Source organism: Pyrus communis, chromosome 7 (assembly GCF_041283825.1).
Source record: "Pyrus communis isolate YQ-2024b chromosome 7, ASM4128382v1, whole genome shotgun sequence".
NCBI classification, from domain to species: domain Eukaryota; kingdom Viridiplantae; phylum Streptophyta; class Magnoliopsida; order Rosales; family Rosaceae; genus Pyrus; species Pyrus communis.
The window spans coordinates 23,502,423-23,515,888 of record NC_142571.1 but is presented as its reverse complement, the minus strand read 5'-3'; the positions used below and the strand labels follow the sequence as shown (position 1 = coordinate 23,515,888).

General features: G+C 37.4%; 1 protein-coding gene across 1 annotated transcript; it reads right to left on the bottom strand.

The window, feature by feature from the left end:
• Nucleotides 1-1,717: 1,717 nt before the first annotated feature.
• Nucleotides 1,718-13,108, bottom strand: LOC137734054 (two-component response regulator-like PRR37). Its single transcript, XM_068473309.2, has 9 exons — nucleotides 12,576-13,108; nucleotides 11,695-12,074; nucleotides 10,835-10,996; nucleotides 10,594-10,727; nucleotides 10,266-10,436; nucleotides 3,591-3,687; nucleotides 3,049-3,505; nucleotides 2,169-2,955; nucleotides 1,718-2,065 (listed from the first exon to the last, which is right to left on the bottom strand). Exons 2-9 carry the CDS (start codon nucleotides 11,999-12,001, stop codon nucleotides 1,958-1,960), a joined length of 2,223 nt encoding a protein of 740 aa, XP_068329410.1. The 5' UTR covers nucleotides 12,002-12,074; nucleotides 12,576-13,108; the 3' UTR covers nucleotides 1,718-1,957.
• Nucleotides 13,109-13,466: the final 358 nt, after the last annotated feature.

Genomic DNA, 13,466 nt, shown 5'->3' with positions numbered 1-13,466 from the left:
TTAATTTGTGAGTTTCACATTTGCAAAGAATAACTTCCATTAGAGGGGGATAATGTGATTCAAATTCACATTTAACGAGAATCTAATATAAAGACCTCTTACTTGTAAGTGGAGAGGAATATCACTAAATCATAGTACTAAATGGCAGGAATGTCCATTTAATTAAGCCAAATTTTGTTTCGGCTTTTTTTATTTTATTTTAAATAAACGATATTATTGACGCTAAGAGGAAGAGGTGGGTTTAGCCCTCACAATAGACTAGTAATAATGTGGTTCAAATTTGTCTTTAACGAGAATCGAATATAAGATCTTTCACTTACAAATAAAAAGAAATACTATTAAACCGTAGTAAGTGACTTGTTTCGGCTTGTTTAACTAAATACGAAGTCTTGGAATTTGGAAAGACGATAACAATGCAGCTGCAGACACACTACATGTTCACGAAATCATATAGAAGTTAGGCCATAGGGGCCACCGAGTCATATTTTGTGCTTCATATAAGAGGACAGATTCTTTTTTCCGGATGGCCACAACCAAGATTTGATAGGGTATGGGAACCACCGGACGAGTGGACGAGACTACAATATGCAAGGCAAGTCGTCCATGGTATTTTTGTGAGTAAATCATAAAGGTGAAATGATCCAAGGGCTACGAGAGGGGAGTTTACGCTATTCAACGATCAAGACATACGACAAATCTCTGTTATAAAGTGGATATTATTTTATTATTAATATTTTTAAAACTTTTTACAAATCGTATCCTAAAAGAGATTGTGAGTTAAACTTAGGCCTGATATAACGAAGGAATGATCATTACCAACTAAACCACTCACCGCATATTTTCTTCTGCCGAACGATATTTTACGAGGGTAAACGCACCTGACACAGTTTTAATGAGTCGGTCTTTCAATTGCTTGATGGAATGGAAGTCAGTCCGCCGAACCATTTCTCTCCCTCACAAAATTCAAGTGTTCGTTACCTCTCTCCCTTTTCTCTTTCATTTGTGATTTATTTTTGCATTAAAATAGATTCTAATTAACTTTGTACATGCAATTAATCTTGTCTTCTGTGTGATCAGTGGTCAACGTTATTGATGATTTGACCGGTCATTTCACCACCACCTTCCCCTCCGTCAATAAGCGACAAGAGTAGCCCGACACCGACGGCGCCAGGGATGTGTGCGCACTGTGCAGGTGCTGAGTCTGCCGATAGAGAGGGTGACCGGAGTGGGTGTAGGGTGCTGAGTCTGCTGATACAGAAGGTTTGTAGCCCGAATTAAAAGAAACGTTTTTGGATAATTAGCACATGTTTTGCATTGTGAATAATAGTAAGGCTGGAATCCGGATATTGAGGATCCGGAAATCTGACAATCATGTTCGTTTATTGTATATCGTACACTAAAAAATTATTTTAAATATTTTTATTTAAAATTAAACACAAACAATACTTGACAAAAACTGATCGCACGATGTACGATGAACGAGCACGATTCACAGATCCTCAATATCCTCACCAAAAGAATCCGGAGAGGATCCTGTTGGGTGAGGCTGACCTGATGATGTTAAGGCACCCAATTTGCTTTTTCATAATTCATATTGTCGAGCGGCTCCCTAGGCTAGCCGCTGGACAATATGAATTACGAGTGCAAAGTGCAATCTCTGTTCTGTTTGAATGTACGAGGTTTTCATCGTTTGATTCGAGGAACATATATAAATCCATTAACATAAAACCCATTCAGTAATAATCGCAAAAGAAATTGTTCGATTCAAAAAGCAATAAACATAAATCCATGCGTGTTATGTTGTCCCCGCGCAGTAAATCTAGTCTTTAACCATATCAGTTCTATATACTTTTGAATGCCGAATGTTGTATGCCCGTATCCTGCATCAAGGAAACAGATGCTCCATCCGGTATACATAGCTATAGTGCTGTTCTCATGTACAAAACCACTAGTCAGCTTAGCTATCTGTGTCGTTGCCTTTGTTTTCATTTACCACCTGTCGAACAAACTGTCCACGAACACGCGGCCTTTGTTCCGCCAGTTTTTTCCTGCTCTGGTATCTCACCTGAAAAGGGTGAAGATTTTCTGGTAAATACTCAACTGAATTAACCATACAGGTAAGAATTACATATGACAAAACTGAAAACTCAAAACACGACTAGAGTTACCTTCTTCTCGAAACATCTATCTTTCCTCTTCTGGCGGAATTTATGCAAAGCAGCCTCTCTTTGTGCACGACGGTTTTGATCAACTCCACTTTTGCTCCCATTTTCAGTTGCACTGATGGTTCCTTCTTCTCCAGCTATGTCCTTACCAGATTCCGTGTAAGTTCCCCTAGAATTTATGGCAAAGCTACCCCCACTCTGCCCGTTGCTACTGTTGTTTCTTTCTAAGGCACACCCGTGCAAACTGTTACTGCCAACATTCTCTTCCATTGGTGCACACTGCACATCGGATGACCCGCAAAGTGGAGCTGCTGCCGCCAGATTTTTCAGTGTCAAATCATCATTATTCAGTATCTGCTGATGCTGACGCACGTTATACATATGGTGCTGCTGATGCACTTGCACATGCTGATTCATGTTCCATCCTTGTGACAAAGTTGTGTTATGGACTGCAGCATCGGCATAACCATGTTCTATTGGCTGGTTATACGCCATAGTCCTGTTATGGTCTGGTTGGAAGACAGAGGATTCGTGGAGACATTTCATTGTTGATCCCGGCTCTGCCTTGTCTTCGGATGCCTCTTCATTGATAAAGAACTTATTTGTGGCAGAGCCAGTGTCATTGTTATTGCTAGAGCCATTGGAACGCTGGTAGAGAGGAGTGCCATACGAATTATATTGAAAATTTTGAAATAATTTTGCTTTTGCTGCCCCTGAGCTATTATCGAGAGAAGAATAGCTACCAACATTCCCAGATGGGGCCTGCTTAGAATTTGTAGGAAAGTTGTACCTGCGCAGTACGAAAAAATATTTTCAGAGTAGAAAAAGTTGACTTAAACGTCGTTAGAGATGACTGTGATTCAATTTCTGAGTATCTGCATACCTTAAAAAGGCTGAATTGTCTGAATGTCTCAGAACATTTCGATCATGACCACTGAACCCAGTATTTCGAACATCTCTCTGCGTCATTAAAGTGAGCTCAAGAGAAGGAGTTTCTTTACTGTCATGGATGGTCTTAGCTTTTGTCTCTGGAACCTTGGAGACACCATTTGGGCTGTCAAACATAACACATTGCATCTGAGGATCGGTGGTACTGTTACCGATGCAACCCATTAGATCAGCAGCCTGGTTTCTCAATTCCCGATTTGGTTTTTCATTGTTGAGCTCTGGTTGTCCCTTCTCTATTTGTTCACCTCCGATCATTGAGTCAGTTTCTGAAAGTTTGTTTTTAGTAGCGCTGGCCATGTTGGTTAACCCTTTTTCTTTTGGTTCATCAAGCTGCAAAACTGAAGTTCTCGGAAGTCCTACAGCCAAGTCTTCTTTACCCACGACAATCTCATCTGAAGATAAAAAGCTAGCAACCTTTTAACTAGCAAAAAGACGGAGAAAAGGAAACCAATAGATAATTAGAACCAAGATGCCTACCAAGCTCTTCATCCTGGCCTTCGCACTCGCTAGTTTTAAATGCAGGCACCCCGTCATTGCCAAATGTGTCAGCCCTTGAAGGATTAGCCTGAGTGATCTGAAAAAATAAATCCAAGCTAATGCTTGGAAATTGATCAGTGCCTCTCCTACTCTCCTATCTCGCATATAACTTTATGCATAAATGTATGAATTACGTAAACAGATCCAACATAAAGGAAGATATCCAGCTACCAAGCTCTTCTTTTAACTGTATTCATGCCATTGGTTTCGATATTTCTCAATTGTGTGCACTGCCTGGTCTTCTCCAGGTTCGCAGCTGCTGCGAAGTAAGCTAACACCAGTCTAGATAATTAATATTATAAGCCTCTGTCCTGCAATATGTTAGAAGAGTACACACCGAATTCATCTTACATTATCTTACTCGGTTTACCTGTCTTAAAAACCATCATATAGTTTTCGTGATATCCCATACTTATTTTCCTACTATTGTCCCTATCTCAGATGCTTAATTGATAACTCATATATTTCATGCATTTATACCATCCATTTCTAGTCTCTTTGTGATGTTTTTGAGTTAAACTGGTTGCATTTTACCCTATTTTGTGTTAGTGTGCAGTTACATGTACTTTAAGATCAATTTGAGGGCAAAAGATGTGAAAACATGCCCTTTTTGGAGCTAATCCTTATTCAAACATGGAAAGAAGTTTAGTGGCCTGTCTTGAAGCCCAAATAAAGAATCCAAGACAAATTTGGTTTGTTAAAAGACCAGGAGCAGAATGGGAAAAGAATTGGAATATCTAGCCTAATTTGGAGGAGCCAAATAAGGAAAAACGTTCAAAACTTTGGCTTAATGGTTGGGATCACCTTGCAATCAGCTACAACCCCATTTAACCTATAAATATTAGGGTTTCAAATTACTTTTCCACAAGCCCCCCTTGGGGGTTGCCCAGAGGTCTCTCTCCTCTCTTTCTTTAGCCTTTCTACCAGAAACAAAACCCTATTTCCCTTCACCATCCGCTGCCACCGAAGAAACCACGCAGCCGTGCTGTTCTTGAAGGATTTCAACATCAGAATTGCTTCAAGGGGGTTTCTTCTATGAACTTTAGTTTCACTCCTGTTGTTCTTGATATTTATATTTTCTGTAATCATGTTGTGTAATTAAGTTCATAGCTAGGGATTTCAATGTAGCCTTACAAAACTATTCTACGTTATTAAGTTAAAGTATTCGATTCAACAATCTGTGTTCTTGTTTCATTCACTGATTTTATAGTTTAATGTGTTTGTTAATCTTAATGTTTGATCACCATTAGGGCTGCTTATGAATTATTTGATCAAGGTTATAGTACACATCATGCTTAATCTTGGTAGACATGTGAATGAATGAAGAAACTACTATGCATACATCCTGCCATGTGATTTCTTTGGTTCTTTGAAGTTTTATTGTTCTTAATGGATTCTTAGTTGGTAATCTAAGTTGAACATCGCCACTAGGTTGCAAATTAGGAGCACTTGATCACAACCACACATCAAATGGATGATCATATATAAGTAAAACGAACCCTAGTTGCAAATTGGAGAGTTGAAGGCGTTTTGACTTAATTTTCATGGAACTGACTTGTAATGGTGAAATCGGCATCCCTAGTTCCATTCCCATTATTTCTGAATCAACCTATCATTTATCTTTATCTTTCTTGCATTTTTAAGTTATTTAAACTTTTAATTGAAAAATCTAAATTCAGTTTACATTTTCATTGTTTAGTTAGGGTTCATATCAAGCTAGTAATTTGTAGATGTCTAATCAGTTCTTGTGGTTCGACACCCTTACTTGTGCCACTATACTATCCTTATTTTTGCACTTGAAAGGAACACAACAAAATTTTGGTGCTGTTGCCAGGGACTGATTTCAGTCCCCTATAATTGCTTGCTTTATAAACCCTATCCGTTTTTCTTTTCTTAGTTCAGATTTTTAATTTACATTTTAGGTTGTTTGATTTCAGGTGTTATAGAGAGATATATGGCGAATGTCCATTTGCCCAAAAACTGGCCATCCTCTTCAATTCTACCCAAGGAGAGATGAGTTTCCTACGTTTGTCTAAGAGCACTCACACCGTATGTGTTTCTCTAACCAAGAGCCATTGCATCCATTGTCAAACACATATAGCTCTGTTTGGAGAAACCCTAATCATGAATCTTGGAGCAGTATGGAAGCTCCAAATCAAGCATTTGCACCTCTCCCAGAGCAGACCCCCTTTGAAACTTCATTGGAGGACACTTTGGAGCTACTTGCTCAAAGCACTTTACAATTTCAACAATCAACGAGTAGCATGATTCAAGAACACTCCACTGCACTTACCAAGTTGGAAATTCAATTGGGGCAGATTGTCCAAGTGTTAAATGAACAACAACCTTGGGGTGATGGTTAAGATGTGAACATTGAACAATCATTGGAATCTAGTTGTGTCTATATACATAGAGAAGATCTTGAACTTGAATTTCTTTCCTAATTTGCTTGAATTTTTTTCAAAAGTTATGTTGGATTCTCCCTGTTGTTTTACATCTTTGCAGGTGCCATCTTTGGAGTCTTTTGGAGATGATTTGCTACCATATCAAGAGGAAAATATATTGAAGTTGGATGACAAATCATTGCTACCCATTCACCATAAAAAAGAAGATTCGGAGCTAAACGATGAGATTGCTGCCTTGAACGAATTTCATTCATCCTTAGCAGCCACAAACGCATCCATTGAAATCATTGCTCCAGCCACATCTTCAACAATTTTTGAGGATATGCTTCTTCGCAAGGAGAGACGAAAACACCATCACAATCAAGTCATTATGGAAATTCAACGCACCATATTCAAAGTCCCTCAAAAGAAACCACTTCTTTCGACCAAGGTTCGGGGGTACCTTGCCTTCCTGCCACCCTATTCAGACCCACCGCGTCTTGCCTTCTTGCCACCCTAGGCATTCATCCATCAGACCCACCGCGTCTTGCCTAGACGTTAAATAAAGCGCTTGCTAGGAGGCAACCTAGCTGGGTTTGTGTTTTTTCCTTTTATTTGTGTCTTTTAGTTTTATTTTATTCCACACACTGCCTATTTGCACTGCATTCATTCCATTCATTTTTAAGCATTGAGGACAATGCTTAGTTTAGGTTTGGGGGTGTGGGATTGAAAATTTTCGTTTGTTTTTAGTTTTGGTTAAGTTTACTTTTGCTTACTAATGTGAATGTATATGAGGGCTATGTTTACAAATGAAACTACCGTGTTGTCATGAAAAAGTTTCGTATCTTATTTTTGTTTTACAAAACTGTTACTCTTGGAATTATGATGGTAAAAGTACCATGCTCAAATTCTGGAAGAAGAATAGTGGAGACTACCCTAGTGAGTTATTTTGAGCCTATTTGCTTCTTTGAGAGGGTTTAAAGTGTTTTTGCTCCTATCTTTTTCTTTCAATTTCACTTTAAATTATCTCTTATTTCTGTTTGATTGAATACTAAGAATTATTCTCTTTTGCAGATACCATGTGTTTGGTATCACTCATGAATGAACTCAATGAGACAATGTTAGACTATGCATGTTTAAACCACCAAAAGGCCAAATTCCTTGCCTTTATGTGTGTGTCATTACCCCCCGTTTTGAAGCCAAACACTTTTAGCCTTTTTCTTTTCTCACCACTATATTTCCCTACCATTTCATCTCAATCAAAGATACTTAGCCCATTAAGCCATACCCTATAGTTTGGGGAATACCAAAGTGATGAAGACATAGATAGATTGAGCTCTAGATCAAGAATGTGGCGTGTATCGAGGTAATATGTGCTGGAATTGCAAAAATAGAAAGAAAAAAAAAAGTTAAAAAAAAATCAGAGAAGAAGCAATTCCCAAATCTTCCCATTATCATGCATGGGTCCTGGACTCCAAGAATAAACAACAAAGATCAATTCAAGAGGAGAGCTTGCTGGTTTCACAACAAAGACACTTTGGTATGTCCCAAGCTCTAGTATTTCCTATCCATTCTTTCATAGCCCCACCTAAGCCTTACATTACAATCGTGTGAAAGACCTAGCTGATCTTTGAGGATGTATTCATGGGTGATGGTAAGTATGTGTGTTATCCACATTCTTAGTGGTCGATTCATTTCATGAGATATGTTCAGAAATTCTGCTTTTATTTCATATTTCATATGTGAGAATTTTGATTCCCTTTTACATAATTTTATTCACATATGTTTGTGGAGAGACTACACCTTAGGATCTGAAAATTTGAGTGATATCTGAGAGGAATAGAGATGAGGCGAATTCTATCTTTAGCATTTGAGTATGGTGTCTTTGAAGTCATGAGTCATGGAGTAATATTTTTACACTTTACACATGATACGATTCTTTGAAGTGGCGGACTTTTGGTTTGAACGTATGACTAAGCTTTCATTGGTTCTTATTAGTTTGTTTTAAGTATGCTTTAACCAATTTGTTTGCAGAGTCTGTAGATGTTTGTGGGTGTCATCACTATAAATCCTTAGGAGACACAACTCTTCCGACTAGGGACACCTAGAGGTTTAAAGGCTTGTTGCACATGTTCAGTGCAATCGTTTAGCCAACGAAAGTGGTATAGTTAGATTTTATTGTTTTTGTGTGTTTTTAGTTATAGTTTTGCTCGAGGACTAGCAAAACTAGGTTTGGGGGTATTTGATAACTAATATATTTCATGCATTTTTACCATCCATTTCTAGTCTCTTTGTGATGTTTTTGAGTTAAACTGGTTGAATTTTACCCTATTTTGTGTTAGTGTGCAGTTACATGTACTTTAGGATCAATTTGAGGGCAAAAGAAGTGAAAACATGCCCCTTTTGGAGCTGATCCTTATTCAAACGTGGAAAAAAGTTTAGTGGTCTGTTTTGAAGCCTAAATAAAGAATCCAAAATAAATCTGGCTTGTTAGAAGACCAGGAGCAAAATGGAAAAAGAATTGGAATATCTAGCCTGATTTAGAGGAGCCAAATAAGGAAAAACGTTCAAAACTTTGGCTTAATGGTTAGGATCACCTTGCAATCAGCTACAGCCCCATTTAGCATATAAATATTAGGGTTTCAGATCACTTTTTCACAAGCCCCCCTTGGGGGTCGCCTAGAGCTCTCTCTCTTCTCTTTCTTTAGCCTTTCTACCAGAAACAAAACCCTATTTCCCTTCACCATCCACTGCCACCGAAGAAACCACGCAGCCGCGCTGTTCTTGAAGGATTTCAACATCAGAATTGCTTCAAGGGGGTTTCTTCTATGAACTTTAGTTTCATTCATGTTGTTCTTGATATTTATATATTCTGTAATCATGTTGTGTAATTAAGTTCATAATTGGGGATTTCAATGTAGCCTTACAAAACTATTCTATGTTATTAAGTTAAAGTATTCGATTCACCAATCTGTGTTCTTGTCTCATTCACTGATTTTATAGTTTAATATGTTTGTTAATCTTAATGTTTGATCACCATTAGGGCTGCTTATAAATTATTTGATCAAGGTTAAAGTACACATCATGCTTAATCTTGGTAGACATGTGAATGAATAAAGAAACTGCTATGCATACATCCTGCCATGTGATTTCTTTGGTTTTTTGAAGTTTTCTTGTTCTTAATGGATTCTTAGTTGGTAATCTAAGTTGAACATCACAACTAGGTTGCAGATTAGGAGTACTTGATTACAACCACACATCAAATGGATGATCATAAATAAGTAAAACGAACCATAGTTGTAGATTGGAGAGTTGAATGCGTTTTGACTTAATTTTCATGGAATTGACTTGCAACGGTGAAATCGGTATCCTTAGTTCCATTCCCATTATTTCTGAATCAATATATCATTTATCTTTATCTTTCTTGCATTTTTAAGTTATTTAAACTTTCAATTGAAAAATCTAAATTCAGTTTGCATTTTCATTGTTTAGTTAGGGTTCACATCAAGCTAGTAATTTGTAGTCCCTGTGGTTCGACACCCTTACTTGTGCCACTATACTATCCTTATTTTTGCACTTCAAAGGAACACAACATTAATCTTGTCCTAAGTTGAGGATTGCTACATGGGGTGGATAGAGCAAATGTGATTCGAAAAGTAGAGGATTGCTATATTATGTTATTGGAATGGAAGAGCTTCAATGAGATCCGAGCAAGTTATATTTGACGTCTGACTTATATTATATTCAATTCGTTTAAAGCATCTTCTTTTTCTCACACAACGGTGAAACATGATATAGTAGCTTAAGTGCTTTGCAACTCCAGTCTGCATATAACGATTCCTTTGATGAAGCTTCTCCAGAAAGATCTTTTGGGATATCACTTTTCGTTCTGGGTGGCACAGAACATTGCAGCCAAACAACCTCAACATGAAAAGGTATTTTTTACTGCAAATGATCATTTATCTTTCCGGTTTAAATTACGTTTAATTTTACTCAAGTTCGTGATTAAATGTTATGTGTACATATATTCAAATCGAGTGCAATGAAAAAGAATTCAAACGTTAGTTTACTCTTTTATATGATAGTAAAGTGAAGGCAATTAGTAAGCTGACTGATACTTACCAATCAACACCTAACATACTTGATAAATGAAATAGAATAAACCAGCCAAGAGAGGATAAATGATTAAAAACGTAGAACCAGAAAGATCCTAGACCGGACGAATTCATACCTCAGTGCCACTTCCATTGTCACCTTCATCCCTATCAGTCAGACCAATGTTTCCAAGGCCGATGTTATCATCACAATTACTGCCAGTGTTCTTGTCTGACTCCTCAAAACTTGACGACTCTGTAGATTTCTGAGTTCTGATATCACTTGCACTCCCACTACCACTAGATTGCTGAAAGGATGAGTAATGAGCGAAAAAATAGATATCAAAATTCTGCATGTGCTCTGGTGATGCACTGATGCTTGAATGTATAAACGAAATCCAAAATGAAAACAATAGTTCCACGACATAGTATCATACATAAAATGTAATAACTAGAGCCACTTACCCTGTGGCATTTCCTCCACATATGCCGCCAGAGGTTTTTGAGTTCATTCTTTCGAATAGGCTTCAATAGAAAGTCAACTGCGCCCATCGATAAACACCTGATAACTGTACTCATAGAATCTTGACTCGACATCACTGCACAAAACACAACAGGTTCAGTAGCTAAAGTATCGACCTTCTAAAAGTACTATAGGTAAATCAGTATTATGTTCGCCTGAGTAAAAATGTAAAAGTATACTTACTAATTACAGGAATATTCTTGCGACTTTTGTGGTCCATTATCTTGGTCAGGAGATCCATGCCTGACAAACTGGGCATGACAACCTCACTCAAAATAAGATCAACATGAGTTGTAAGATCTTCTAAGATTTCCCAAGCTCGTATACCATTATCTGCCTCTATTACTGCAAAGATCGAATATAATGTTAATTTTACCAAAAAAAAAAGAAAAAAGCAATTACAGGAAATGGAAATTAGCCTTATTTTCCCAAATTATTTAAGATAATTGGAAGTGAACTATCGAGTCTATTACTCTTGCAAAGTGAACTTTCTCAAAGAACCCTCAACTCTAAAGCATATGAAAATTAGAATCACAAAATCTATTTTTACGATTGCAAAAATGTTTTCAGTCACAACTTTAACATCATAAGGAAAGCCTTTGATTTGAAGACTACATAATTTGTATTATTGTCTGAGATCGTAGATGCCTCAGTTACTGACAACCTTAGTGGATTAAGCACCGGAGTCTGAGATCGTCGGCAGCGCACAAGGATGAAATTAAATGCCTTAATTCTTAGTGGATTAAGGTTTTTTTTTTTTTATCCTTTGTAAACAAAAAAAACCTAAATTCCACAATACAAGGGTGAGTGTGTTACAAAATAAACATTCTTGTTTAGTATTAAAAAAATACTAAATACTAATTGCAGCCTTTTAACTTTTACAACTAAAATACTTTTACTGAAATCTACACGTATATTGATCGATCATACAACTGAAAGCCACCTATAAACTTGAAATATCATGTCATACAAAGATCTACACCAGTACACTTCAACTGATCCTAGTCCTACACATAGGATCTCATGTGTTGCATTATACTAACCTTCGTAGCCACAATTTTGCAGTAAAGCACGAAGAATATTACGAGTTCCATCATCATTTTCCACTAGCAGAACCTTCAGAGACCTTACAGATAAGAACTCCTCCCACCCTTGGAGCTGTTGTTCTGCCCGCCCATCATGTACGCCTAGCAAGTCCGCATTATCCCAAAAATCATCTTCTTTTGGGAGCCCTCGCCCCTCTCCCATAACCCCATCCTTAGTTTCCTTGTTCTCATCTTGAATGTGGCAATTTACTTCCGCACGCTCTTTGGTAACAGGACTATTGCTACTCATCCCAACTTCCCCCATAAATTAGATTCAAAGAGACAACGGGATCACGTTGCACATCCCGTTGTCTTCAAGATACAAGCATTAACAAGACCTAAAATGGAGTAAAGCTCAATAAAAACCATCAGATTCAAAATAATTGTAAACTACATGCTCTATGAAATCGATTCGAAAGTAAGCAAACACCCTTCATCCCCATTGATTTATCTAACCAGAACAAAGATTACTTCAAGTTCAAACAATCTTCCCAATATTCTATTCACCATGAAAATTGATACAGCAAAATATTTTTCTCCCTCAATTTTCAAATTTAGCAACCAAACATACCAAAAGTTCAACAGATTTGCTCGATTTGCTCCTTTAACAGATATATAAAAAATAATAAAATAAAAACAGTAGGAAATTGAAGTGAAATTAACACTATGCTGCACTAAAATCAACTAAACCAAGTACAATAAACTGAATAAAATGTCAAAAGATTAAAATTTTAATAAACTGAGAAACTAATTTGATTACTTCGATTTTAGACCTCTAAATCCAGAAAATATAGCTAAAAATACTAAAAAATTAGACATTTTCTGAGCTCGATCCCCACCTTTGATTCAGATATTTTTACTACGAAGGTCTGAATCTTCCGAGCTGAGAGCGCGTTAGGGCTTTTCTCTTCTAAAGAACAAAAGAACAAAGAGAAAAATAAGCATCGGAGAAAGAAAAAAAAAACGGCTTCAGCGGTAGCGAGACGGCGGAGCAGAAGAAGCAGGGGAAAGGCGGAAGTCTCGAAAATTGAGATAAAGATATTATACGTAGATGACGTGGACGTAGTGGTGGTCGGGAACTCCACCGATAACATATGCCACCTGGGATAACTGGGGTAGTAGGACATGCCGGATTCGCGCGTGACACGTGTCGAGTTTTGGGGAGAGTAAAAGGTTATGGGACGCTTGGATTCGTCGACGTTGTAGGAGACGGATTTGGCGGGTTCCAACACTAACGGCGTAAAAGACTGTTTGTGGGAGGACTAAAATGGCTTCGGGTCTGCTGTCCCAAAAGTGGTATCTCCTTCATGTTTCCTTCATTATTTGTTTGACATGTGTACTATTACTTAAAATTCTAGAAAAAAATTAAAATAAGTCTAATTTTATATATTACTTTTTGAAATATATTCAATTTTTAGTTGCTTTGGATTTTTTGAAATAAGTTCAATTTTTAGTTATTTTGGACTCATTTCAAAAAGCCCCTTAATTCTAATTTAACTATGTTAACTTTTACTAAATTAAAAAAAAAAAAAGTCAAAAAAAAAAAAAAAAAAAGCAGAAACAACTCCCCATTTCCAGTCCCCACCCACCCCCTCCCCCTCCGCCTCCCCCTGGTTATGCAGTCAGAGCAGAAGGAGACATGAAGGAGACGCCACTTTCGGGACAGCAGACCCGGAGCCGACCAAAATGCCCTCCCTCACCGAATGGTCCACGTCATCGTAAAAATATCT